Source organism: Ursus maritimus, unplaced genomic scaffold (genome assembly GCF_017311325.1).
Source record: "Ursus maritimus isolate PB19 unplaced genomic scaffold, ASM1731132v1 scaffold_9, whole genome shotgun sequence".
NCBI classification, from domain to species: domain Eukaryota; kingdom Metazoa; phylum Chordata; class Mammalia; order Carnivora; family Ursidae; genus Ursus; species Ursus maritimus.
The window spans coordinates 5,528,120-5,555,611 of NW_024427107.1; the positions used below are offsets into that span (position 1 = coordinate 5,528,120).

A 27,492-nucleotide genomic window follows, 5' to 3' on the forward strand; every position below is an offset into this window, starting at 1 on the left:
TTGGGGAGCTCTGGGTGGTGCAGTTGGTTAAGCATCCAACTCTTGGTTTTGGCTCAGGTCATGATCTAAGGGTTCTGAGATCCAGCCCCAAATTGGGCTCCATGCTCAGTGCAGAATCTGTTTCAGACTCTCTCACCTCTCTCTCTGCCCCTTTCCTGCTGCACTCTCTCTCTAAAATAAATGAATTCTTTAACAATGAGAGAAAGAGAGGATTTTTAAAATTTTGCAACTGTAAATTTGAGAATTAAGAGTACCAATTATTTTATTAATTATAATTGCTTTTAAATAAGAATAAAAATAGCAACAAGAAATCAGGATTGTCTTAGTAATTGGCACAATGAACTTGTGAGATGAGTTAAGGAACTCCCATGCAGTTACTTGGGGTAGATTAAGTTACATAGGCCAAATCAAGATATTCATAGATACTTCTATATTAAACATATGCCATAACATCCATCTCTACTCACAAGCTGTGAAAAACTGTTTCTTTAAAAGGATTTGTCCGTGGTGCTGAACACTGACCCAAAAATGTGTTGGCTTTGTTCTGCCCTGGGAAAGAACTACTGAGTAGAAAAAATCTCTGGGGGAAAAAAGAATATCTTTCAGCCTCTTGTATAGAGTCTAATTTTGTAAATAAATGTTATAATTTTCATTAAATTTGTTTAGGTTATCCAAATACTTTATTGCCTAGGGCTATAGTGTGTAATTTAGCCAGAATGAAAATTCTGACTTACCATTTCAGCTCTGGCAAAGTATATGCTAGAGAAGATGATGATTCATCATATTTTTGATCCCTTACTTTTTCCCTTATTCTTCCAATACTTTCTCTCTTTTCATTTTATATCATGCATAAATCAAAATTTTAGAATCCAGTGCTACTTTTATAATATCTTTGAACCAGTTAAAAGAAGGTAGTTTTGTTTATCTAATGTCTCTCTGCATAAGGTTTCCACACAATAATAATATAACTCCAAAACTGAAATATTTTTAAAAATCACTCGACTAATAAGGCTATCAAAAAGCTGTTTATTTTACTTAATTTAATCACTGTTGAGGGCATTTTGAATTAATTCAATAAAGCAGTCTATGCATTTAGACAAAGCTTTTTAACACTAAGTGAAAAATCCACAGATTGGGTCTATTAGGTGTTGCTAAAATCAGCTACCTGGCTTTTAAATTATTCAAAATTTCTTAAGAAAGTTAAACAGAATAAGAAAAATAAATAAATACATACTCATAGGGCAAGTCTTTCAGGTCTGTGAGCACAGGGGACTCACTGCTAATCTTGTTAGCAATCTAGCACATCTCTTGTAATCTGAAAACATTTAGGGGAAAATTATGTATATAGTTACTACAAATGTGGGGAAAACCATATTATTATTGTCACTAATTAAATAATAAGAGCTAAAATTTAATAACCACCAACACAACAAATACTTAACCTGGGTTTTCTCATTAACTCTCATAATACAATCAGGTAGATGGTACTGTTCCCTGCTTTGGAGACAGAGATGAAAAACCAGCATCCAAATGTCAAGAATCTCATAACCAGTGAGTAGCCTGAGTCCAAAGACTAAGCTTTCTCCACTATGCTGTGCTACCACTTGGTCAGTTTGCTTTGATCTCAGTGTGATTAATTTTCCTCAGTCACTGAACACAAGCAGTTTTGAAAAATTGTAACAATTCTGATTCAACATCCCGAAAGTGAAATTAAACATGCTTCAAGATGACCAATCTAGTTAAAAAGAAACAAAATGCTTAAAATCCATTTACCTTAAAAGGAAGTTTAGGTTTAGAAAGGAATTTAAAAACAACCAACTGAATTACCACACATGATTCTTGATCTGGGCAGTTTCAATGATAGCATTTAAATATTACATTTGAAACTTTTAACTTTGGTAACTTAAGTGTCCAAAAGAATTCATTAGAGCCACCTTAAAACACTATGCTACCATTATTCAGAACAATTGATCACTACATAAATGATAAGGTATGAAACTATTTACTTTAAAATAACTTAAGAGGAAATTTTGACTTACACTTCATGGTCATCCTTTTTTTTTTTTTTCCATTTATATGACAGAGCACTTTATGCCAAAGAATTTGAAAAGGATAAAAAGTTTAAATCCTGACAAACATTTCAGTCTCCAAGGAAATCTGGCTATTTTCAGATTTGGATATAGTCCCAATTATAAGCAGGTCCATTCCTTGTACTCTCAACAGCACACACAAGCCTTCATTTAAGTACCGTCAATGTTATAAATAGCATCTCATACGATGTTTAGTCTATTCCCAGCCGCAGACAGTTGAAGTTAAAATTACATGCATTTATTGTTGGATAGATTTTTTTAATGAAAAAAAAAAACCCAATTATCCAAACTACTTACAAGCTGGTGTTGAGCAATCCCTGGTGTTGTGATAGAGTCGATGGAAATGTTTGCTACATTCTGCTGAAAATGTGACTGGTCCTATTAGACAGTAAAAGAATGTTTATGATAAACATTGGCGTGTTTTCCAAACAAGTTTGCTAGCACTTTATGGATGGAAATAATACAATTGTAACTTAACATCCTTCCATGCCCTTAAAAGAACTTGTCTGAGAGCACTTCTCTCACCCTAGTTCTGTGGGAGATAGTAAGTTGTAATCTATGAAAAATCATCTGAATTCATTACAATTTTCAACATTTCACATAATGGAAACTTCAGTTTCTGAAGAACTCTTTAGAATAATTAAGAAGGAAGAGCTCTAGACAGAAAAAATTTGTACAAACCAAATCAAGTAGATGTGAAGAATAAAAAATAAATATCCTTGGTTCCCACTTTCTGTTCTTCAGTTTTTGTGTAATAGGAAGTAGTTTATATACAGAGACATTTATATACATCCATTTTCTAATTAAAGTAATTTGTGTTTTATTAGTGTCAAGGACTGTTGTAAAGTGAGCAGGGCTTAGAGACTTCTTTATTTATTGCCACAAATCCCAGACAGTCTCCACCAAAACTCATCCCTACATCCAGAGTCTGATGTTTTGGAAGTGGTAGAAGGGCCCACAGTGCTGTGAACAGAGTGACTCAGAAACACTCAACACTGGGAAATTCCTTACACCTGCTGGGGCTCAGATGGGTCTTGGCTTGATGCTCACAACCATCATTCTGAAGTTAATTAAAAATATGGCCACTGGCTTTAAGTGAGAAAACCATATTTTTCCAGTTTATAGGCCTGAGATATGAAACAGCAGTGGGAGCTGGGATGATTGGGAACAGCCAGGCTACAGCAATGGTGAAGGTGGGGGTGCTTGATTCACAATTAAATTATTTAGTGAATTGCTAGAACTTGAGGCATAGGATGATTTCCAATGATTCACAAAGCTGATATAAAGAACAAAACAGGGTCTGAGAGAGTATTTCATCTGTGCTTAAGATATGTATGGGGGAGCCTGGGTGGTGCAGTTAAGTGTCCGAATCTTGGTTTCAGCTCAGGTAGAGATCTCAGGGTCATGAGATAGAATCCCTTGTCAGGCTCTGATCTCCATGCAAAGTCTGCTAGTCTGCTTAAACCTTTCTCTCCCTCTCCTCCGCACCCTCTGCCCCGGCCTTGTGCTCTTGTTCTCTCTCTCACTCTCTCTCTCTGCCAAACAAATCTTAAAAAAAAAAAAAAAAAAAAAAAAAAAGACATGGCATACGAAGTCTGTCTTTCCCGATTCAAAAACTTTTGCCCCCATTGGCTGAGGAGCATGGCCTAAATTCCTTAGAATATATACCCTTAGGATTCTTCACACTATGACTCCAACCTACCTTTCCAGCCATACTTTGCCCAGGGGCCACACACCTTACTTAAACTTACCCCACAGTGCATTCACAACATCTACCTGTCCTGCCCCAAACTACCATGTTCTGAAAGAAGTCCTTCTGCCCAGAGTGTTCTTCCTCATCCAGGAAAATACTATTCTCCTTAGAGCCCAACTTAAATATCACATCCAGTACAAGCCTTTCCTGGTAGTTTTGAGGAAATTATTCACTTTCGCATCCCTAAAACTATATTTACACTTCTATTATTTACCAAGACCTGGGTTATATTACTGTTAATACACATTAATGGCATTTGTCCACTTCCTTTACTGGACTGTTGAGCTTCTTACAGACATTTATCTTCATATCCTACTCACACAGTAATTTCCATACAGTCTTTTTATTTAATTGAATCATGATAAATTTTGTGCTTACTCGAAATGCTTTATGAATTTGTCTTTTAAATTCAAATCTCTTGGGAATATTTCTGAAAAGAAAAAAAGCTTTAGAATTTCTTGGATGCATTTCCATTATTAAAATATTCTTATAGGCCAGGAGGAGTTGATGGCAGAGGAGTAGGAGACACCTTTTCTCAGCCGGTTCCCGAGTCGAGCTGGATACGTACCTCAGACCAGCCTAAACAACCACGGAACCAGCTGAGATGCAGGAAGAGCATCTGGATCTCTACAAATGAACATCTCCAGCGCTGAGTATTGAGGTACTAAGCGGGGAGCCATGAAACCGCACAGATATCGGAAGATAAACGGGAAGAGAGGGAGCGCCGCGATTCGCGCCGGGAAGCGGTAGCCACTTGCATGGGAGAGTGGGCGGGGCTCGCGGACTGCACCCGCAAAACAGCAGACTGAGACCGTGAGCCGGGTGCGCGCACCACTAGGCATCTCGTGGAACACAAGAATCCCGGTGCGCTCACTGGATCCAGACTGAGACCGGGAGCTTCCGGAGTGCGCGCGGTGCGGCTGGCGGCTGGCGGCGTTAGAAACACAAAGGACAGAGACACGCCGGCCCTGGAAGTGAGGGCTGGGACACCGGGTGTGGGGCGCACATCCCGGGACGCTGCAGGGTTGAGCAGCACCAACAGAAACAGAGTTAAAGTGGCCAGAACATTAGTAGAGAAAAGGCCGCAATCCCTCTGTTCTGTGACAGAGGCTGAAATTCGGCCGCTGCTGCTCTGACTCTCAGAAGAGGCACAGCAAACCGCCAGGGAAAGCCGCCAGAGAACAAAAGCCTGTAAATACCAGCTCAGAGAGTGCCCATCCCCATCCCCCCTCGCAGGGGACTCGGAGACTCTACCAAACAGGGTTGCCTGAGTATCAGAGCGGCAAGCCCCTCCCCCAGAAGGCAGGCTGAAATTTCAAGAAGCCCACAACCTGGGCGCCTGGGTGGCTCAGTCATTGAGCGCCTGTCTTCGGCTTAGGGCATGATCCCAGCGTTCCGGAAAGGAGTCCCTCATCGGTCTCCTCCCTGGGAGCCTGCTTCTTCCTCTCCCACTCCCCTGCTTCTGTTCCCTCTCTCGCTGGTTGGCTGCCACATAAATAAATAAATAAAATCTTTAAAGAAGAAGCCCACATCCCTAAGATCCCTATAAAACAAGGGGCACGTCCTGGGACCCAGTCAATAATTTGCTCTGACAACTCCCGCAACCTCTCCTCATCAGAATGACAAGAAGGAGAAGCCCCCCAGCAAAGAAAAAATAGTGAGTCTGTGGCCTCTGCCACAGAAATAATGGATATGGATGTAACAAAGTATCAGAAATGGAATTCAGAGTAATGATGGTCAAAATGATGAGTAGAATTGAAAAAACTATTAACGAAAAGGTTACTGAGAATATAGAATCCCTAAGGACAGAAATGAGAGCGAATCTGACAGAAATTAAAAATTCTATGAGCCAAATGCAGGCAAAACTAGAGGCTCTGACGGCCAGGGTCACAGAAGCAGAGGAACGGGTTAGTGAATTGGAGGATGGGTTAATAGAGAAAAAAAAAAAATAGAAGCTGCTCTTAAAAAAATCCAAGCCTACGAATGTAGGTTACGGGAGATTACTGACTCAATGAAACAATCCAATGTTGGAATCATCGGCATCCCCAGGGGGGTGGAGAAAAACAGAGGTCTAGAAGAGATATTTGAACAAATTGTAGCTGAAAACTTCCCTAATCTAGCGAGGGGAACAAACATTCGTGTCCAAGAGGCAGAGAGGACCCCTCCCAAGCTCAACCACGACAAACCTAACCACGTCACGTCATAGTGCATTTCACAAATATTAGATCCAAGGATACAGTATTGAAAGCAGCCAGGGCAAAGAAATTTCTCACGTACCAAGGCAAAGGCATCAGAATTACGTCAGACCTATCTACACAGACCTGGAATGAGAGAAAGGGTTGGGGGGGGCATATTTAAAGCTCTTTCAGAGAAAAACAGGCAGCCAAGGATCCTTTATCCAGCAAGGCTGTCATTCAGAATTGATGGAGAAATAAAGACATTTCAGAATCGCCAGTCACTAACCAATTTCGTAACCACGAAACCAGCCCTACAGGAGATATTACGGGGGGATCTATAAAAGGAAAAAGGCCCCAAGAGTGATACAGAACAGAAAGTCACAGCCAGTACAAACAAAGACTTTACTAGCAACATGGCATCATTAAAATTATATCTCTCAGTACTCAGTCTTAATGTGAATGGTTTGAACACTCCCATAAGAAGCCACAGGGTTGCAGATTGGATAAAAAGAAATGACCCATCCATTTGCTGTCTACAAGAGACTCATTTCAAACCCAAAGATGCATTCAGACTGGAGAGTGGGTGGAGGATGGAGCCATCTTTCATACGCAAATGGACCTCAAAGGAAAGCTGGGGTAGCAATTCTCATATCAGATAAATTGGATTTTAAACTACAGACTATAGTTAGAGATGCAGAAGGGCACTATATTATTCTTAAAGGAAGTATTCAAGAAGTGGATATGACAATTATAAATATATATGCCCCCAACAGGGGAGCAGCAAGATACACAAGCCAACTCTCCCTAACCAGAATAAAGTGACATATAAATAAAAATACATTAATAGTAGGGACCTCAAATACCCACTATCAGAAATAGACAGAACACCCTGGCAAAAACTAAGCAAAGAATCAAAGGCTTTGAATTCATACTGACGAGTTGGACCTCATAGATATATATAGAACACTACACCCCAGAACCAAAGAATACTCATTCTATTCTAATGCCCATGGAACATTCTCAAGAATAGACCATGTTCTGGAACACAAAACAGATCTCAACCGATACCAAAAGATTGAAATTATCCCCTGATATTCTCGACCACAACACTCTGAAATTGGAACCCAACCACAAGGAAAAATTTGGAAGAAACTCAAACACTTGAAGACTAAGAACCATCCTGCTCAGGAATAGCTCGATAAACCAGGAAATCAAAAATCAAATTAAACAATTTATGGAAACCAATGAGAATGAAAATACAACAGTCCAAAACCTATGGATACTGCAAAAGGCAGTCCTAAGGGGAAATATATAGCCATCCAAGCCTCACTCAAAAGAACAGAAAATTCTAAAAATGCAGTTTTTATATTCTCACCTCAAGAAGCTGGAACAGCAACAGAGGGACAGGCCTAATCCACACACGAGGAAGAGTTGACCAAAAATTGAGCTGAAATCAATCAAGCAGAAACCAGAAGTACAGGAGAAGATCAACAGGACAAGAAGCTGGTTCTTTGAGAATCAATAAAATTGACAGACCACTGGCAACACTTATCCAAAAGAAAAGAGAAAGGACCCAGATTATTAAAATTATGAATGAAAAAGGAGAGGTCATGACGAACACCATTGAAATTGGAAGGATTATTAGAAATTTTTATCAACAGCTGTATGCCAATAAACTAAGCAATCTGGAAGAGATGGAATCCTTCCTGGAAACCTATAAACTACCAAGATTGAAACCAGAAGAAATTGATTTCTTAAACAGGCCAATTAATTATGAAGAAATTGAGTCAGTGATAAACAACCTTCCAAATAACAAAACTCCAGGCCCGGACTGTTTTCCTGGGGAATTCTACCAAACATTCAAAGAAGAAATATTACCTATTCTCCTAAAGCTATTTCAAAAAATAGAAACAGAAGGAAAGCTACCAAACTCATTCTATGAGGCCAATATTACCTTGATCCCCAAACCAGGCAAAGACCCCCTCAAAAAGGAGAATTACAGACCGATCTCCCTAATGAATATGGACGCCAAAATCCTCAACAAGATACTTGCTAATAGAATCCAACAGTACATTAAAAGGATTATCCATCACGATCAAGTGGGATTCATACCTGGGATGCAAGCGTGGTTCAATATTCTGAAATCAATCAGTGTGATACATCATATCAACAAGAAAAGACTCAGGAACCATATGATCCTCTCAATTGATGCCGAAAAGCATTTGACAAAATACAGCATCCTTTCCTGATTAAAACCCTTCAGAGTGTAGGAATAGAAGGTACATTTCTCAATCTCATAAAAGCCATCTATGAAAAGCCTACTGCAAATATTATTCTCAATGGGGAAAAGCTGGAAGGCTTTCCCTTAAGATCAGGATCACGACAAGGATGCCCTCTCTCGCCACTATTATTCAACATAGTATTAGAAGTCCTTGCAACAGCAATCAGACGACAAAAAGGGATCAAAGGTATTCAAATCGGCAAAGAAGAAGTCAAAATGTCTCTCTTCGCAGATGATATGATACTCTATATGGAAAACCCAAGAGAAGCCACTCCCAAACTATTAGAAGTTATAGAGCAATTCAGTAACGTGGCGGGATACAAAATCAATGCTCAGAAATCAGTTGCATTTCTATACATGAATAACGAGACTGAAGAAAGAGAAATTAGGGAATCCATCCCATTTACAATAGCACCAGAAACCATACGTTACCTTGGAATTAACTTAACCAGAGACGTAAAGGACCTATATTCTAGAAACTATAAATCACTCTTGAAAGACATTGAGGAAGACATAAAAAGATAGAAAGATATTCCATGCTCATGGATCAGAAGAATTAACATAGTTAAAATGTCCATGCTACCCAGAGCACCACACTTTCAATGCTATCCTGATCAAAAATACCGAGGACATTTTTTCAAAGAACTGGAACAAATAGTCCATAAATTTGTGGAAACAGAAAAGGCCCCGAATCTCCAAAGAACTGTTGAAAAGGAAAACAAAGCTGGGGGCATCACAATGCCGATTTCAAGCTGTACTCCAAAGCTGTGATCACAAAGACAGCATGGTACTGGCACAAAAACAGACACATAGACCAATGGAACAGAATAGAGAGCCCAGAAATGGACCTCGCTCTTTGGGCAACTAATATTTGATAAAGCAGGGAAAAAACATCCGGTGGGAAAAGAAGTCTTTCAATAAATGGTGCTGGGAAAATTGGGACAGCTACATGCAAAAGAATGAAACTTGACCACTCTCTCACACCATACACAAAAATAAACTCCAAATGGATGAAAGACCTCGATGTGAGACAGAATCCACTCAAATCTAGAGGAACACTTATAGAGCCAGCAACCTCTACGACATTAGCTGGAGAGCAAACCTTTTTCATGACACATCCCCAAAGGCAAGAGAAACAAAAGATAAAATGAATTTATGGGACTTCATCAGATTAAAAGTTTCTGCACAGCCAAGGAAACAGTCAGAAAAACTAAGAGGCAGCCACGGAATGGGAGAATATATTTGCAAATGACACTACAGATAAAGAACTGGTATCCAAGATCTACAAAGAACTTCTCAAACTCAATACACGAGAAACAAATAAACAAATCAAAAAATGGGCAGAAGATATGAACAGACACTTTTCCAATGAAGACCTACAAATGGCTAACAGACACATGAAAAAATGTTCAAAATCATTAGCCATCAAGGAAATTCAAATCAAAACCACACTGAGATACCACCTTACAAGCCAGTTAGAATGGCAAAAATAGACAAGGCAAGAGACAACAATTGTTGGAGAGGATGTGGAGAAAGGGGATCCCTCCTACATTGTTGGTGGGAATGCAGTTGGTACAGCCACTCTGGAAAACAGTGTGGAGGTCCCTTAAAAGTTAAAAATTGAGCTACCCTATGATCCATCCATTTGCACTACTGGGTGTTTACCCCAAAGATACAGGCGTAGTGAAGAAAAGGGCCATATGCACCCCAATGTTCATAGCAGCAATGTCCACAAGAGCAAATCGTGGAAGGAGCTGAGATGCTCCTTCAACAGATGACTGGATTACAAAGTTGTGGTCCATATATACAATGGAATATTACTCAGCTATCAGAAAGAACGAGTTCTCAACATTTGCTACAACATGGACGTCACCGGAGGAGATAATGCTAAGTGAAATAAGTCAAGCAGAGAAAGACAACTATCATATGATTTCTCTCATCTATGGAACATAAGAACTAGGATGATCGGTAGGGGAAGAAAGGGATAAAGAAAGGGGGGGTAATCAGAAGGGGGAATGAAACATGAGAGACTATGGACTATGAGAAACAAACTGCGGGCCTCAGAGGGGAGGGGGGTGGGGGAATGGGATAGGCTGGTGATGGGTAGTAAGGAGGGCATGTATTGCATGGTGCACTGGGTGTTATACACAACTAATGAATCATCGAGCCTTACATCGAAAACCGGGGATGTACTGTATGGTGACTAACATAATATAATAAAAAATCATTAAAAAATTAAATAAATAAATAAATAAATAAATAAATAAATAAATAAATAAAATTCTTATAAATAGTCTGTAATGACAACCACCTAATACATCAACTCATGGCAGTTCATGCAGCTGATTCCAAATCTGTATCTCTAGTCCTGACCATTCCCTGGGGCTCCAGACCTCCCCCAGAGCTACCTGCTTGCTTTACCACTCTATTCGGGAAACTTACAGACCTCTCAAAAGTGCACAGCCAGAACCAAACATCTGATTTCCCCAATGTTTGTCCGCCATGTTCCCTGGTCTTGTACACGGACATCACTCTTTACCCTTTGCTCAAGCCAGATATCAAGAAGGTATGCTTGACTTTCCTCTTTCCCTCTCTACTAAACACACTCCATTACATAATTTTTATATTCCACCTCCAGAAATTACCCGAGATCCATACACTTCTGTTTCCTCTCATTAACATAAGACTGGTCCCAAACCATCATACTTCTGTGATTGCCTGGGCAGCAGCTTCCTGACAGGTCTTCTTCCTCTAACCCACTATCCCCATAGCAGCCAGAACAAATGAAGTGAAATGTTCTCCACATCATGACACACTCCCACTTAAAGGGGCTTTGCATTTTTTTAAATATTTTATTTACTTATTTTTGCAAGAGACAGAGAGAGTGTGAGCATGAGGAAGAAGGGCAGGGAGGGGCAGAGGGAGCAGACTCCCTACTGAGCAGGGAACCTGATTTGGGGTGCTATCCCAGGACCCTGGGATCATGACCTGAGCCAAAGGCAGACACTTAAGTGACTGAGCCACCCAGGCGCCTGAGGTTTTGCATTTCAAATAAGAGAAAATAAAAAATCGAACTATATCCCACACTTCACTTTTTACTCACTATAAGTACACCATCCAGAAAACACAATTTATAAGAATAATTTGGGAGTATATGCAACTCTTTTAGAAGAAAAGAAAACTGAAACTTAAAATTTTGAACCTAGTGTTCATTGGAAGTTACAGATTTAAACTCGCAATATCCTTATTATAGATTGACTCCTGTGCGTGTCAAACATCATATGAGTTTATGATGGGGGCATGAATGTTTGTCACCTCCCTATAAGTGAGTCTGAATGACCGCACTGATTTGTGTGACCTCGTTGAGACAGGCAGTGTAAAATGAAGACATAGAAATTCTAATAGCCCTTTACATCCTAGAGTTAATGAGGGGTATAAAAGCACTTCCTTGCAGAAGGAGCTCCCTGCTCCTAGCAGCCCAGTTGTGAGTCCAGAGCAGCACCATCAGGGCGGTAGGAGTGCAGCTACAGCTGAGCTCCCTTCCCACTGACAATAAACATCTGCACTTACAAACCATCCAAACTAATCCAGAAAAACAAAGCAACAGTGAAGATATAAGTATTTCTTTATATAAATATTTTGGTGTTCTCATTATTATATTCCAGCCTGAACATGGGTCTTTCCCCCATACCTCCCTGAAACCAAGCATCCAAATTGGCTCCTGGAATGTCAATACTCCACAGTTTATCTGGCAAGGTAACTCCTCTGGCCCTTTCTGAAACCTGAATCATTTGAGTGCAGTTGGAGTTCTATGACTAAAGCATATTCAAAGTCTATAAATAATTCTAGTTCCAAAAGCATTTTCAACTATGATTTTTTAACATTTTTTAATTTAAATTCAATTAATTAACATATAATGTATTATTGGTTTCACAGGTAGAGATCAGTGATTCATCAGTCTTATATAATGCCCAGTGCTCATTACATCACATGCCTTCCTTAATGTCCATCACCCATTTACCCCATCCTTCCACCACGATCCCCTCCAGCAACCCTCACTTTGTTTCCTATGATCAAGAGTCTCTTATGATTTGTCTCCCTCTCTGGTTTCATCTTGTTTTATTTTTTCTCTCTTCCCCTATGATCCTCTGTTTTGTTTCTTAAATTCCACATATCAGTGAGATCATATAGTTATCTTTTTCTGATGATTTTAACCTGTAGACCTGGCACAATGATGACACTCAGGATGATACCCCTCTTCTACACTCCCATAGCACATTTTCTAACTTCTATAAAGGCAATTGTCACATTCTGATTAGCATGATAGTGAACTGTGCACATGTCTGTCTCCACTGCAATATTGTAGCCTCTTGAGGAAAGGGACAATGTCTTATTCATCTGTTATCACCTGCAGGTGGTACAACAGTGTTTTGTGGATAGGGCATCTGGCAAATGTTTAAGGAATAAAAAGCTGAGAGGATGATCCTTCAAGTAGGCTGTTACCTTTTGAATGAAAACAATCAATGCCTCACTTGAGTTCAGCATAGGCCACCCAGAAAACCATACTTTAAATGCACTTGAATTTTCATTTCAAAGTACAAACACAATATAGGAACATAAAGCAGATTGACTTAAACAAGACAGAAAAGCGATGTTTAAGTTGACACCTAAAGTGATAAGCAAGAGATATCTAGGTAAGAAGAGATGGGAACAGCACCCTAGATCAAAAAAAAGAGGAAGGAAGGAAGGAAGGAAGGAAGGAAGGAAGGAAGGAAGGAAGGAAGAAAAAAGAAAACAAAAATCTCTGAAGAGGGAAAGATCACACTGTGTTCAAGTATTTGAGAACTGTCCGGGATGGCTAAAAGAGAAAGAAGGTAAGGGAGAGAAAAGTCAGCTAAAGCAGCAGACAAAGGCACCTGCATGGCTCAGTTGGTTAAGCATCTGCCTTGGCCTCAGGTCATGACCCCGAGGTCTTGGGATTGAGTCCTGCAACCAGCTCCCTGCTCAGCAGGGAGTCTGCTTCTCTCTCTCCTTCTACCCCACCCCCCTGCTCATACATGTGCACGCTCTCTCTCTCTCTCCAATAAATAAATAAATAATAAATAAATAAATAAGTAAGCAGCAGACATAGATGACCTTATAGTCCTTTATAAACTTTGTCCTTAATTCTATGAGTGATGAGAAGTCAAAAAATTAGGCAAGAGGATGACACAATCAAGATTCACTTTTAAAAGATCATAATGCCCAGTGCAGAGAAACAAGAATAGATGCAGAGAGATAAGTCAAAAGTTTTAAAGATAGGTTATTGTATTTCCAATGAATAGCATTAGCCTCAGGAGTCAAATTCTGCCCTATGCCTGTTTTTGCAAAAACAGTTTTACTGGAACACAGCCATGTTCATTGTTCACATGTGGTCTGTGCCTGCTTTCATGCTATAATGCAAAGTTGAGTGGTTGCTGCAGGGATGAGAGAGCCCACAAAAGCCAAAATATTTACTATCTGGCCTTTCCTAGAAAAAGTCTGCCAATGCCTGCTCAGTAGCACGTTTCTATTTGTAGTAAAATTGTAATGGTGATTGCAGAAAGGCATCAAGAAGCAGGATTCTGGGGGTGGGAGAGAAGAGGTACTTTTCAATGCACACTCATTATTAATTTTAATTTTGAACATAAATCTGTATTAATTTTTCAATAAAAAACTAGTTGATTGAAACTGAATTTGTATTCAGTGTTAGATGCATCTGTGATAGTTTTTGATCAACAAAATATTAATTGAGAAATCAAATATGAGAGAATTACCCCCACACAAGATTAGCTGATTGATCTCTGATGGGAAATGGTCCTAAAAAAGCAATCTCCATTATTGAAATGTAAGTCACATATGTAATTTCAAAATTTTTAGTAGCTACATTTTAAAAAGTAAAAGGAATAGGTAATATGTATTTAATAATTTATTTTGCTTAAACCAATATATTCTAAATATTATTTCAACACATATTCCATACTTTAAAATTATTAAGACATTTTACATCTTTTATACTAAGTTTTCAAAATCTGAAGTGTATTTAACAATTACAGCACATCTCAGTTTGGACTAGCCACATTGCAGGTGCTCAGTAGCCACATGCATTGAGTCGCTACCATGCTGGATAGCACAAGCCTCCAATGCATATTTCATTCTTCTGGTATCTAACTATAAGGTATAAAAGATTACATAAACAGATGGATTAAAAACAAAAGGATCTCCCCATAATGCGTGACAGGTATCCCCAAAACTACTATCTCATTCATCTAATTTGTGAAAATTTCTAGTTTTTATTTAACCAAAAAAGTTGCCAACTGCCACCATCATCAATTTTAAGTTTACCTAATATTTTTATGAAGAAATAGATTTGCATATACATGTATGAAATGCTGACAGGCTTATCTCTCGTTCCTAATTCTCTTGTTCGAAATGAGCAGAGATTGTGCTCACCTCTGTCTCCCTCTCTGATTTTGTCTTGTTTTATTTTTCCCTCCCTTCTCCTATGATCCTCTGTTTTGTTTCTTAAATTCCACATATCAGTGAAATCATATAATTGTCTTTCTCTGATTGACTTATTTCACTTAGCATAATACCCTCTAGTCCCACAATGAGATATCACCTCACACAGGTCAGAATGGCTAAAATTAACAAGTCAGAAAACAACAGATGTTGGTTAGGAAGCAGAGAAAGGGGAACCCTCCTACGCTGTTTGTGGGAATGCAAGCTGGTGCAGCCACATTAGAAAACAGTATGGAGGTTCCTCACAAAGTCAAAAATAGAGCTACTCTACAAAATAACTGGAATTTAAGTAAATTTTTTAAATGAGCAGAGATCATGTGGAATAATAAAAAAGTCATAAGACAGAACAACTGGAAAACAAAATAATAGAAAAGGTTTAGTGTTCACTTCTACCTGCATATAACTTAATATCTTACTATAAAGATATTTGCTCTGACTTGATTGATTCTTTACAAAGCCATGTTAATTGATCCTTTGCACCTTATTAGGTACTGAGGGGGCATTCCTTCATCTTGTGTTTTAAGCTAGCATTTTTCAGGTACCTAAATTGAAATGTTTGCTATATAGTTCCTTGAGTTATCACTTCCTTTAGTTAGAGATGACACAATTATTCTCTTTCTCAATATATAAAAACAGTTCCATTTTAAAAACAAAAACTACCCTTATTACATCAGCATTGAGAAAATTGCTAGTAGGAAATAACAGTATTTGAAAAATGAAATTCAGTAAATATTTGAGGAAAAAGCTGATGACAAACATATTCAAGCAAGTAATATCTTTAAAAAAATACTTTTAGGATTTTTTTTTTTTTTTTTTACTTTTAGGATTTTTAAATACACTATCATGGGGCGCCTGGGTGACTCAGTCGGTTAAGTGTCTGCCTTCGGCTCAGGTCATGACCTCAGGATCCTGGGGTTGAGCCCAGCATCAGGCTCCCTGCTCAGCTCTCTCTCTCTCTCATTTGCTCTCTCTCAAATAAATAAATAAAATCTTAAAAAATATATCCTGTCATAAAGTATGTACTTTCTTCTGTCCTTGTATAATTACATGGTATCTGTACTAGTATATATTTGTAAATGTGTAAATATACATTTTTACATCATGCCTCTTTTATTAAAGATTTTTAAATAAAGAGATTAACTCTCTTTGTATGTAACCTTTGGGGGCCTAATGCTATTTCAGCTGCAAATTATACTCAGGATAATGAAGTAAGGGGCACCTGGGTGGCTCAGTTGGTTAAACATCTGCCTTCAGCTCGGATCATGATCCCAGGGTCCTAGGTTCAAGCCCCACAGCAGGCTCCCTGCTCAGCAGAGAGCCTGTTTCTCTCTCTCTCTCTCCCTCTGTTGCTCCCCCTGCTTGTGCACACACACACTCTCACTCCCTCTCTCTCTCTATCTCTGCCAAATAAATAAATAAAATCTTTTTTAAAAATTTTTTAAAAAGAAAAATGAAGTAAACTCAAACTAGTTGCTTTTTTTTTTTTTTTCAAATTTTTGGTATTCAAAGTATGTTCCCTAGAAGAGCAGCATCAGCTCCCAAGAAGGCACCCTTACAGTTCCTAGTGGCTACTGACTGAATAACTCAGTTCTGTGGATCTTGGGAAGCGTATAAGGAATACAGAATTTCAGGCCCAGAGCTATAAAATCACTTTAACAAGAACTCACAGGAGTTCAAGTTTGAAAGCAGTCATCTTAATCTTCCAAGCAAGATACAGAACTTCTGCATACTCTGTACTGAAGTATTTCATAATCAATAAGCTATAACATTATTACTAACTAGTCAATTTGTAGTTTGTGATTATTAGAAGACCAGACACAGAATTCTTTCCAGTAAAAAAATGTCATCGTGGGGGTTGTTGTTGGTGGTGGTGGTGTTGCTTTGTATTTTTATCACTTCTTTACTTTCTAGCACTACCAAATGTTGCAGGCTCATCTTGAATCATTCCCTGTCCCAATCTTAGTCTTGGCCATTTCTCCACAGACCCCATTTCCTTTACTAAAGAATAGTATTAGAAACCAAAATCTGGGGCACCTGGGTGGCCCAGGTCGTTAAGCGTCTGCCTTTGGCTCAGGGAGTGATCCCGGCATTCTGGGATCGAGCCCCACATCAGGCTCCTCCACTGGGAGCCTGCTTCTTCCTCTCCCACTCCCCCTGCTTGTGTTCCCTCTCTCACTGGCTGTCTCTCTCTCTGTCAAATAAATAAATAAAATCTTTAAAAAAAAGAAAGAAAGAAAAGAAACCAAAATCTGGGTACTAGGTGTGCTTGTTGTTATTGGGGTCAGGTTGCTTCAAGGCTCTCTCAGCTGAGAGCAAGGACATATATGTGTTATATATATGGGCAACTTGATTTTTAATACATCTTGTGTTTAAATTATTTCTAAAATTGTGCTATGGTGCTTGATACAATATATTTTTAGAATAAAAAGTAACTGTAATATTTCACCAATTATTCTACAAAGGACACAAATCTTTTTCTTTTTAAGATTTTATTTATTTATTTGACAGAGAGAGAGACAGCCAGCGAGAGAGGGAACACAGGCAGGGGGAGTGGGAGAGGAAGAAGCAGGCTCCTAGCAGAGGAGCCTGATGTGGGGCTCGATCCCAGAACGCTGGGATCACGCCCTGAGCCAAAGGCAGACGCTTAAGGACTGCACCACCCAGGCGCCCCAACAAATCATTTAAAATTATCCCAGTTCAGGGTGCCTGGGTGGCTCAGTGGGTTAAGCATCTGCCTTTGGCTCAGGTCATGATTCTGGGTCCTGGGATTGAGCCCATATCAGGCTCCCTGCTCAGCAGGGAGTCTGCTTCTCCCTCTCTGCCTACCTCTCCCCTGGCTTGTGCTCTGTCTCTCTCACTTGCTCACTCTTTCTCAAATAAATTTTAAAAATCTTTAAAAATTAAAATAATAATCTGAGTTCAAAAATACAGTCATATTGAAGGGCGCCTGGGTGGCACAGCGGTTAAGCGTCTGCCTTCGGCTCAGGGTGTGATCCCGGCGATCTGGGATCGAGCCCCACATCAGGCTCTTCTGCTATGAGCCTGCTTCTTCCTCTCCCACTCCCCCTGCTTGTGTTCCCTCTCTCGCTGGCTGTCTCTATCTCTGTCGAATAAATAAATAAAATCTTAAAAAAAAAATACAGTCATATTGAATCGCACTCTGTACCCAACTGTGCATTGTGCCCTCTCCTAACCTGACAGTCACTTGCCTTCTCAAGCCACACATCTCCAAAGATGCCATTGAGGTAAACAAACTAAATAATCTCTGCAGCAGCTTTCCAAGTCCTAAATTATAAAATATTATGACAAAGTTCTAAGATTATGTGGTATTTTCACCAAAGGACAAAATATCAAATGAGTCCAGAAAACTGTAAAAAGTACAAAATTATGTTGCAAGGTAGATTTCTTTCAGGTTTTAAACCACAGGTCAATTCATGTTTAATTTGAACTTTAGCCATTTTATTTAAGGACTAATCTCTTGAAAATGATTTCTTTCCTTTCTAGTTTTAATCTAGTTAACCTCCCTTTCAGATTTCAAATGATCACTTCCATAGACACTTAAAAAGACAAACCAGATTTTTATAAAAATATTTTTTAAAAGCATCTCAAAATAAATAGACGTGCCGCATTCCTCAGTGTGATAACATTGTTATGTGCAGTAAGTTATTTAGAATGACAACCAAATGTCACTAGATTAGTGCAAGCAGTAAACACAGGATCCAGTACTACTATGTTCTTGTTGGGTTAGGCAGCTAGAAGCTTGTCAACAAACTGAATCACTGGAAAATCCCACAGTGCTGTTAATCCAATAGTCAATTCACACCACCTGAGAATCACAGCCTTTTTATGAGACCAGAAGTACTACGGCAGATTTGAAGGCAGACTCCTGGTTGAGATAGGGAAAGGTCAAGTTTGAAATTCCTGTAGTAGAGATATTCAGCAAATAGTGGATGTACACATTTAAAGGACACAGAAGGGCCACACAGAAGCAATAGTTGAAACTACAAAGGTGCATGGGATCACATAAGGGAACACTCTGAGTGGAAAAAAGTCATGATTGGGAACCGAACCCTGGGATGCACACTTAAAGGGAAGCCAAAAGACAGGTGGTCAGAGGGAGACAGAAGAGTGGTTAGAGAAAAAGAGCAAAGCAGGAATAATTGTGGAAATGTAAGAATAGGGAGGAGTCAATGGCAGCAAAGCATCCAAGGGTCCAGTAGGATAAAGACTGACAGGTGCACAGTAGACAGGAACAGAGTTTGGAGGGCCAGCCAGACAAAGTTGGTGAAAGTGAAATCATGCCTTTCTAGTTTCTGTATTTCTGATTCTTTGACATCTGAGGCCTTGTTGGCCCTGGAGACATGGCCCCTCCCAGACCTAGCCAATTCCTAGAGACAAGAAAGCCTGCAAGCCCACCTTTCATTTGTACACCAACCAATCCAGACCCCCCACTCCCATGACCTCCCTCATCCAGCTCTCATATTCAAGGCCAATATTCTCCTGCCCTAATTACCCAGGGCCAAGAACCAGACAACTGCAGACCACCCTACACCCCAGAGCCGAATGAAATTACTTAAACTAGCCAATCCTAAACCCACTCTCCTTACCTTTCCTGAAGAAACCACTGATAAAGGCTCTTGGTCTTTTTCTTTACTCACTCTGCTTCTGGCCAAACCTGCTGCTTGCCTATGTGGCCCTAGAGGCATGCTGTGCCTCCCGTTTCTAGGGAACTTTTGAGTAAAACTTCTTCCTTCACAATGGTCATTTCCATGTCTTGCCATGCCTAATCAAAACAAATCCCGGATACATCTTAAAACATGAGTGGTGGTAGACAGAGACATACCTTGGAGATGTCAGAGCTTCAGTTTCAGACCACCATAACAAACCAAGCCCAATGAATTTTGGTTTCCCAGTGAATCTGAGTTATGTTTGTACTACACTGCAGTCTATTAAGTGCAATAGCATTATGTCTAAAAAAAACAATGCACATTTCTTAATTAAGAAATACTTTATTGCTGAAAACTGCTAACCATCATCTGCGCTTTCAGCAGGTTTTCATCTTTTTGCTGGTGGAGGGTCTTGTCTCGATGTTACTGGCTGCTGACTGATCAGGTGGTGTTTGCTGAAGGTTGAGGTGACTGTGGCAATTTCTTAAAGTAAGATAAGACAACAATGAAATTTCCTGCTTCAACTGATTCTTCCTTTCATGAATGCTTTCTCTGTAGCATGTGATGCCGTTTGATAGTATTTTAGCCACAGTAGAACTTCTTTCAAAATTGGATTCTATCTTCTCAAACCCTGCTGCTGCTTTATCAACTAAGTTTATTCTAAGTAGTATTCTAAATCCTTTGTTGTCATTTCAACAATATTCACAACGTCTTCACCAGGAGTAGATTCCACTCAAGAAACCACTTTCTTTGTTCATCCATAGGAAGTAACTCCTCTTCTGTAAGAGTCTGATCATGAGATTGCAATGATTCAGTCACACCTTCAGACAAACTTCTTTTTTTTTTTTTTTAAGATTTTATTTATTTATTTGACAGAGATAGAAACAGCCAGCAAGAGAGGGAACACAAGCAGGGGGAGTGGGAGAGGAAGAAACAGGCTCATAGCGGAGGAGCCTGACGTAGGGCCCGATCCCATAACGCCAGGATCACGTCCTGAGCCGAAGGCAGACGCTTAACCGCTATGCCACCCAGGCACCCCCAGACAAACTTCTAATTCTGTTTCTCTAGCTATTTCCACCCCATCTGCAGTTACTCCCTCCACTGAAGTCTTGAACCCCTCAATGTCATGCATGAGGGTTGGAACCAACTTCTTCCAAACTCCTATTCATGTTGATATTTTGACCTCTTCCCATGAGTCATGAATCTTCGTAATGGCATCTGGAGGGTCAATCCTTTCCAGAAGGTTTCAAATTTACTTTGCCCAGATCCATCAGAGGAATCACTATCTGGCAGCTGTAGCTTTGTGAAATGTATTTCTTAAATAATAAGACTTGAAAGTCAAAATTACTCCTTGATCCAAGGACTGCAGAATTAATGCTGTGTCAGCAGCCATGCTAACAACATGAATTTCATCGTGCATCTCCATCCGAGCTCAGGTACACTGCCAATGAGCAGTAACATTTTGAAAGGAATGTTTTTTTCTGAGCAGTAAGATCTCAACAATGGGCTTAAAATATTCAGTAAACCATTTGCAAACAGATGTGCTGTCATCTGGGCTTTGTTGTTTCATTTCTAAAGCACAGCATGATTCTTAAGGGCCCCAGGATATTTGCAATGGTAAAGGAGTGTTGGCTTCAATTTAAAGTCACCAGCTGCATTAGCCCCTACAAGAAAGTCGACCAGTTCTTTGAAGCTTTATGCCAGGCACTGACTTTTCTCTAGCTATAGAAGTCCCAGATTGCATCTTCCTCCAATTGAAGGCTGTTTCATCTACAATAAAAATCTGTTGTTTAGTGTAGGCACCATCACTAATGATCTGAGCTAGATCTTCTCGAAAAGTTGCTGTAGCTTTTGTATCAGTACCTGCGGCCTCACCTCTCACTTTGATGTTACGCGGACAGCTTCTTTCTTTAAATCTCAAACCCACCTTTGCTAGCTTCAGACTTTTCTTCTGCAGCTTCTTCACCTCTCTCAGCCTCCACAGAATTGAAGAGAGCTAAGGCTCTGCTCTGGATTAGGCATTGGCCTGGAAGTGTTGTGGCTAGTGTGATTTTCTATCCAGATCATTAAAACTTTCTCCATATAAGCAATAAGGATGTTTTGTTTTCTTATCATTCGTCTGTTCACTGGAGTGGCACTTTTAATTTCCTTCAAGAACATTTCCTTTTCTTTCTTTTCTTTCTTTCTTTCTTTCTTTCTTTCTTTCTTTCTTTCTTTCTTCTTTCTTTCTTTCTCTCTTTCACAGAAAGAGAGAGAGCACAGCTACAGGCAGAGGTAAATGAAGAGACAGGCTCCCAACTGAGCAGAGAGCATGACGTGAGGCTCAATCCCAGGACCCTGGGATCATGACCTGAGCAGAAGACAGACACTTAACGGACTGAGCCACCCAAGCACCCCTTTCCTTTGCATTCACATCTTGGCTAACTGCTGCAAAAGGCCTAGCTTTTGGCTTATCTCAGCTTTTGATACATCTTCTTCACTAAGCTTAATCATTTCTGATTTTCAATCTAAAGTGAGAGACCTGAGACTCTTTCTTTCACTTGAATACTTACAAGCCACTGTAGGGTTATTAATTGGCCTAATTTCAATATTGTTATGTCTCAGGGAAGAGGGAGGCCCGAGGAGAGAGACTAGCAGTCTGATAAGTGGCCCCTCCCCACTGCTCTCCCCTCAAGTCACCTTTCCTTGCTTCTGTTGTGTCCTGGGCTTTCCCGTGTCCCCCAGGTGCTGGGGTAAAGCTGGGCTGCATGCAGTGGCCAAAACAATGTTTCCCAGCATGGACTCTTTCAAAACCAGTTCTGTAAGATGCAAATAAATGCTAGATTTTAAAAGAGAGAGAAAGAGGGAGGGAGGGGAAAAAAGAAAGGGAGGAAGAGAGAAAGTAAGAGAGGGAGAAAGAAACAAAAAGAAAGAAGGGGGTGGGGAGAGAAAGTTTGGCTAATACTGGTTTACAAAAAGCTCCCCATACCACACGTCTTCGTAGTTCTTGTATCGTGCTTCTCTAACAAGGGACCTAATGGCCTGTTCCTGAAGCTGGCAGACCAAGGAAGCCTTTTTTTTCATAAATTATCACTCAGACATTTGGAAAAATGTAGCTAGGTGCTATGGGTACACATGGGGATGAGAGAGTGCGCAGAGAGCTACAGAAAGAGAAGTGTGGCCAGGGTTGTGGAGGCCAGTAGGGAATTGCTTCTGTCTCAAAGAAACTTTCCAGAAGATTCTGATATACCACTTTTCTCCTCCCCACCCTCCTCAATTAAAAATCTCTGGTGATTACAAAAACTCAGTGTATACAAGAATCCTCCAAGAGCTTTTTGGTGCCCAGGCATGGGCTATTATTCAGAGACTTAGGATATCCAGAATGGATACAATAATTACATCCAAAACATGCCTCCCAGTTTCTTCTGAGGTGTATGGCCTCATTCTAAGAACCACTGCCCTAGAAGGTATTAAGGGCAGCAGATGTCGTGTTGTCTAAACTTGGTCATAAATGCTAAGAAATGAGCTCATGACTCAGAAATGGCACAGATTAAATCATAAGATCTAATCAGGCTTTGAGGGCAAATAAAAAATCAATTCTTTTACTATTAAAATTGATTTAAAATTTTTTTCTTTACAAAATTTCAGTTCCAAAGAAAAAAACTCCTCCTAAATGTCAACTGTATCCACTGACTTTGATGACAGGGCATTAAAAACTGAGTAATCCTCAGTTCCAACCGCAAGAAGCTTATATTCAGATAATATAATATTATATTATACAAATATAATCTATGTATATATTTTATATATATATTACATATATATAAACGAATACAAATTACAATATGAGGAGTGTTGTACGAGAAGAAAAATGCTATCTGTGTTTAAAGGAGAAAAAAATCATCACTGAATAAGATAATCTAACCAACGAGGCTGACAATAATTCCAGGTAAATCCTATTTTAATAGTATTTTAATTATTAATATGTATAAGGCTATACATTTTTAAACATGATATAATGATTTAGCTACTATTTCCTGACAGTTTATGTTGACAGTTATAGAATTAGAGTTATAACAAATGATTAACCTCCAGGACTTGTCAATTCACACTTCAGTGATGCTCTCTTCTTCTCCCTTTTTTTTTTAAAGATTTTATTTATTTATTTATTTATTTATTTATTTGAGAGAAAGCACGAGCAGGGGGAAGGGCAGAGGGAGAAGCAGGCTCCCCACTGAGCAGGGAGCTCGATGAGGGGCTCAATCCCAGGACCCTGGGATCATGACCTGAGCTGAAGGCAGACACTTAACCGACTGAGCCACCCAGGCGCCCCCAGTGATGCTTTCTTCACTAGCACAGGAGAGGAACATCCAGACTCTGAACCAATCACCTAGCCATCACTTTCTGTCTTCCCATATGGCAACAGAGATCTTAGAAATCTTTTCTTAAATACTTTAGAGCTTATTTCCAGCAATAAAAGCAAAGCCCAAAGCAGGGGGAAACATTACAAAGGAATTTTAAAAATCCTAGTTTTCCTTGCCAATATTTGACTGAAAGGCAGACTCCTAGGACTGTGTCATTCCAAGGAAAGAGAAGCCATCATGTGTGATTCTATAAACTTCCTGCTCAGAATTTCCCCATTCAGGAGCTAGGTGAATGATGCCCTGCAAACAGGCAACAATCACTACTCAGAAATACTCTGAATGGGCAGAAATTCATTCATGTGAGTTCACTCTGGCTCCTCATAATGAGTGTTCTGGTGATAGCACTTGCCAAGTACACTTAGCAAAATATCACACATCACCTTTCCATCTTGACTTCTTCCCAAATTACTGTTTTTCAGTAAAACAAACAGCTTCCATTAACTCTGCAAATAAAATATTTTTAAAAACCCATCTGCAAAAACAAACAAAAAAACTCACCTGCACTCCCTTCTTGGTGATATGCAAAACAAGGAAAATTATTTTTATTATTCCTGCGGAAGAAATTTTACTCACTGGGCAGGACTGGCTAAGTGGGCAGATGTAATAGTAACAGACTTGAAATAGAGAGGATTTAGGTTCTAACACATAAAATTCTATTATGCACACCCAAGTTTCATCAGAACAGTGGTGATGGTTGCAAAGTAAATTTAGGATTTCCATATTTTTGAACACGGAAAGAATTATGAAGATACCACAAAGTAACAGGGCCTAGGAGGACAGACAGAATTTGGAGAGACGAGAGAAGCACCTTCCTGGAGGCTCCAAAGTAGCAGAGGCAAAGACTCGGCTGGCATCCGTACGGCACAGCCGGAAGCTGTTTATCTGGCACGGGGTGCTGCCTGTGGTGCCCGGTGAAAGACACAGAAAGCAGATGGGGCAAGTCACAAGGGGACTGGAACGTCCTGCATCCAAGAGAAGTTAGGACTTTCTTAGAAAACCAAGAAACACCACTGCAAATCTGTGTCTGGGGAGAAACGATCTGTTAAATGAAATGGGTCTGAAATAATGTGTTACTGTAGTTTGGGACTTTCTCTCACTCTTTTTCATTCCAAAGTAACATTTGTTTTCTGAGATGTTAAAATCAAAACCAAATGGAGAACAGCCTTGAAAATTCTCTGAGCAGTCCAAACTAGTTTTGTCATACAAAGAAAGCTTAATTTAGCTTATTTTGCAAGGCCAACTTGACCCGGGTAGTCTCTTGCGTATGCTTCTAAAAATCATAAGCAAAACTTAAACTGTTCCTCAATGTGGATATTAGGTAACTACTGACCAATTCCCAAACATTTAATTGTAATACCATAACCAATCACTGTGAAGAATAAATGGTCACTGCTTTCTCACTATACAGGCTGCTTTACGACAATATACCTGAGCCCCATTCCATGCTTTGGTTTGAGTGCGTGTGGCGTGCAAACCATCTTTTTGGTGCGTGCTCAATAAACTTTCACTCATTACTGTTTAAGTCATTCATTGGTTTTACTTTGGCTATTTCTGAACTTTTTTTTTTTTTTTTTAAAGATTTTTTATTTATTTATTCAACAGAGATAGAGACAGCCAGCGAGAGAGGGAACACAAGCAGGGGGAGTGGGAGAGGAAGAAGCAGGCTCATAGCGGAGGAGCCTGATGTGGGGCTCGATCCCATAACGCCGGGATCACGCCCTGAGCCGAAGGCAGACGCTTAACCGCTGTGCCACCCAGGCGCCCCTATTTCTGAACTTTTAGCAGAGATAAATATGTGGGTCCACAATAATTTCAAGTCCACGAATATGAAGGATGTGGCATCTTCGCTGCTGTAGTCACCCACAGGGCCCGACCTGCTCTCCCTGAGAACTCTGGACTTGCCAGTCACGCTGGAAAGCTCTGTCCCGGTCCTGGGCACGGGAAGCTCAACAACCCACGCCAGCTTCTGAGGCCCTTGCCAAAACCTTCCTCTGCTTCCTCTCTGGGGTCACCTGTGCACCAGCCTTCCCTCCCTCCACACCCAGAATATGCATTGACAGAGCTCAGACACCTGGCTGCCTGCTTCTGTAGGTGGCCTCAGCCCTCTGCAGGATGACTGGCATGTACTAGGCACTCAGTGAAAGTTTGTGGAGGAAAACTATGTATTTATATCACAACATTATGAAAGAAAAATGATACTAAGTAATCCCTCTTTGCTTTCTTAAAAGGGAAGTATGAGGCCAAAGAGTTATGACAGCAAGGCAGAGCCTGCTGGGCCTCCTCAGGCAGCCCCAGCTGGGCTGGTCCCCGCAGCAAGCAGATGGCCCGGAAGAGGGTCACTTCTGCTCCAAGCCTAGGCTGTGGCGCCACCCCCTCTACGTGGCACAGGCTCTAAACAGAGACACTGTTAGCAGCTTCTCCATTCCTTGCTCACTACCTGCTTCCTGCCCTGGGGGCCCTGCACTCTTGTCCGCCCCCCTGACCTCACTGTGCCCTGGGATTTCCACATTTCCCAATCATACTGGACCTCTCTACCTTGGGGCACCTCATGACCTCTATATTGGCTATTTTTTTTCTCCGTCGTTTTTCCCTCGTCCCCTCCTTCGGCATCTAAGTAGCCAGGGACCTGAGTGCCCAGAGCTGATTTGGAAGCCAGGCCTAGGGAGGGTCGAGTGAACAACACCACCTCAGCCTGCTCAAAATCGCAGGTTTCTCAACCATTCCCGGAGTCCAGCTTGAAGGGGGAAGCAAAGGGGCATTCCTGACCCTGTTCAGGCTCTGTGTGTTCAGTCAGTACTCACTGAATTCTGAAAACCCAGGAAGACCCAGAGTGAGGCGCTGACAGGTACTGAACCCGTGCACTATGCCTGGGCCGGCTGGGGCTGAACCCCACGGTTCCACCAGCCTACTGAAAAGGCCTTCTTCACCCCGGAAGGGACACATCATGCCCGCTCCTTTGCAAGATGGCTTTCGCTACTTAAGTCTGAACAATGCTAAATGTAATAAACTAATTACCTCTTTTGCTGGGAACCGGTTATCTGCAGAGATGGTCTGTTCTCTGCTCTGCTTAATTCCACTTTCCTAAAACCCTGGATCAGAGCAAAGGACTGGCTGGGAAGGGGACTGCTTACCAGTGTTCCGGGAGGCGTGGGGAGCCGGGCCGGCCCGAGCAGCGGGGAGGAAAAGCCACGACTTGGATTCTTGGTCCGTGGCACGTGCTCCCCTGCCACCCCGGGGCCTCCCCTGGGCCCCGGGCAGGGACAAAGCCAGAGCGAGCAGGAGAAGCGCGGGTAGCGGGGCGCCTGGCTTAGCGAGCCGCATGTCTGCGCGCCCGGATCACCGCGCAGGAGGCTCCCAGGGGCGGGTCCCGAGGCAGGTGTGTGTGCCGGGACTGGAGAGTCCGCGACCCAGGAGAGGGGCGGCGGCGCGGTGTCCCCGCAGCGTCCAGCTGGAGCAGTGCTGAGACTTAGCCGCGTAGGCTCATACCTGCGCGGCTCGGTGTCTCTGACCGGGACGCGGGGCGGAGCGGCGGCTGGGGACCGCAGAGTTGCCCCAGCGCACAAAGGCGAGTCCGAGCGCAC

The 27,492-nt window shown here is 40.9% G+C and overlaps 1 protein-coding gene across 1 annotated transcript; it reads right to left on the minus strand.

Annotated features, from left to right (window-relative positions):
- Positions 1-1,250: 1,250 nt before the first annotated feature.
- On the minus strand, positions 1,251-27,232 carry ALKAL1 (ALK and LTK ligand 1). The gene is made up of 4 exons (XM_040625628.1): positions 27,043-27,232; positions 4,223-4,273; positions 2,388-2,471; positions 1,251-1,315 (listed from the first exon to the last, which is right to left on the minus strand). Exons 1-4 carry the CDS (start codon positions 27,230-27,232, stop codon positions 1,251-1,253), a joined length of 390 nt encoding a protein of 129 aa, XP_040481562.1.
- Between the last annotated feature and the right edge of the window lie 260 nt (positions 27,233-27,492).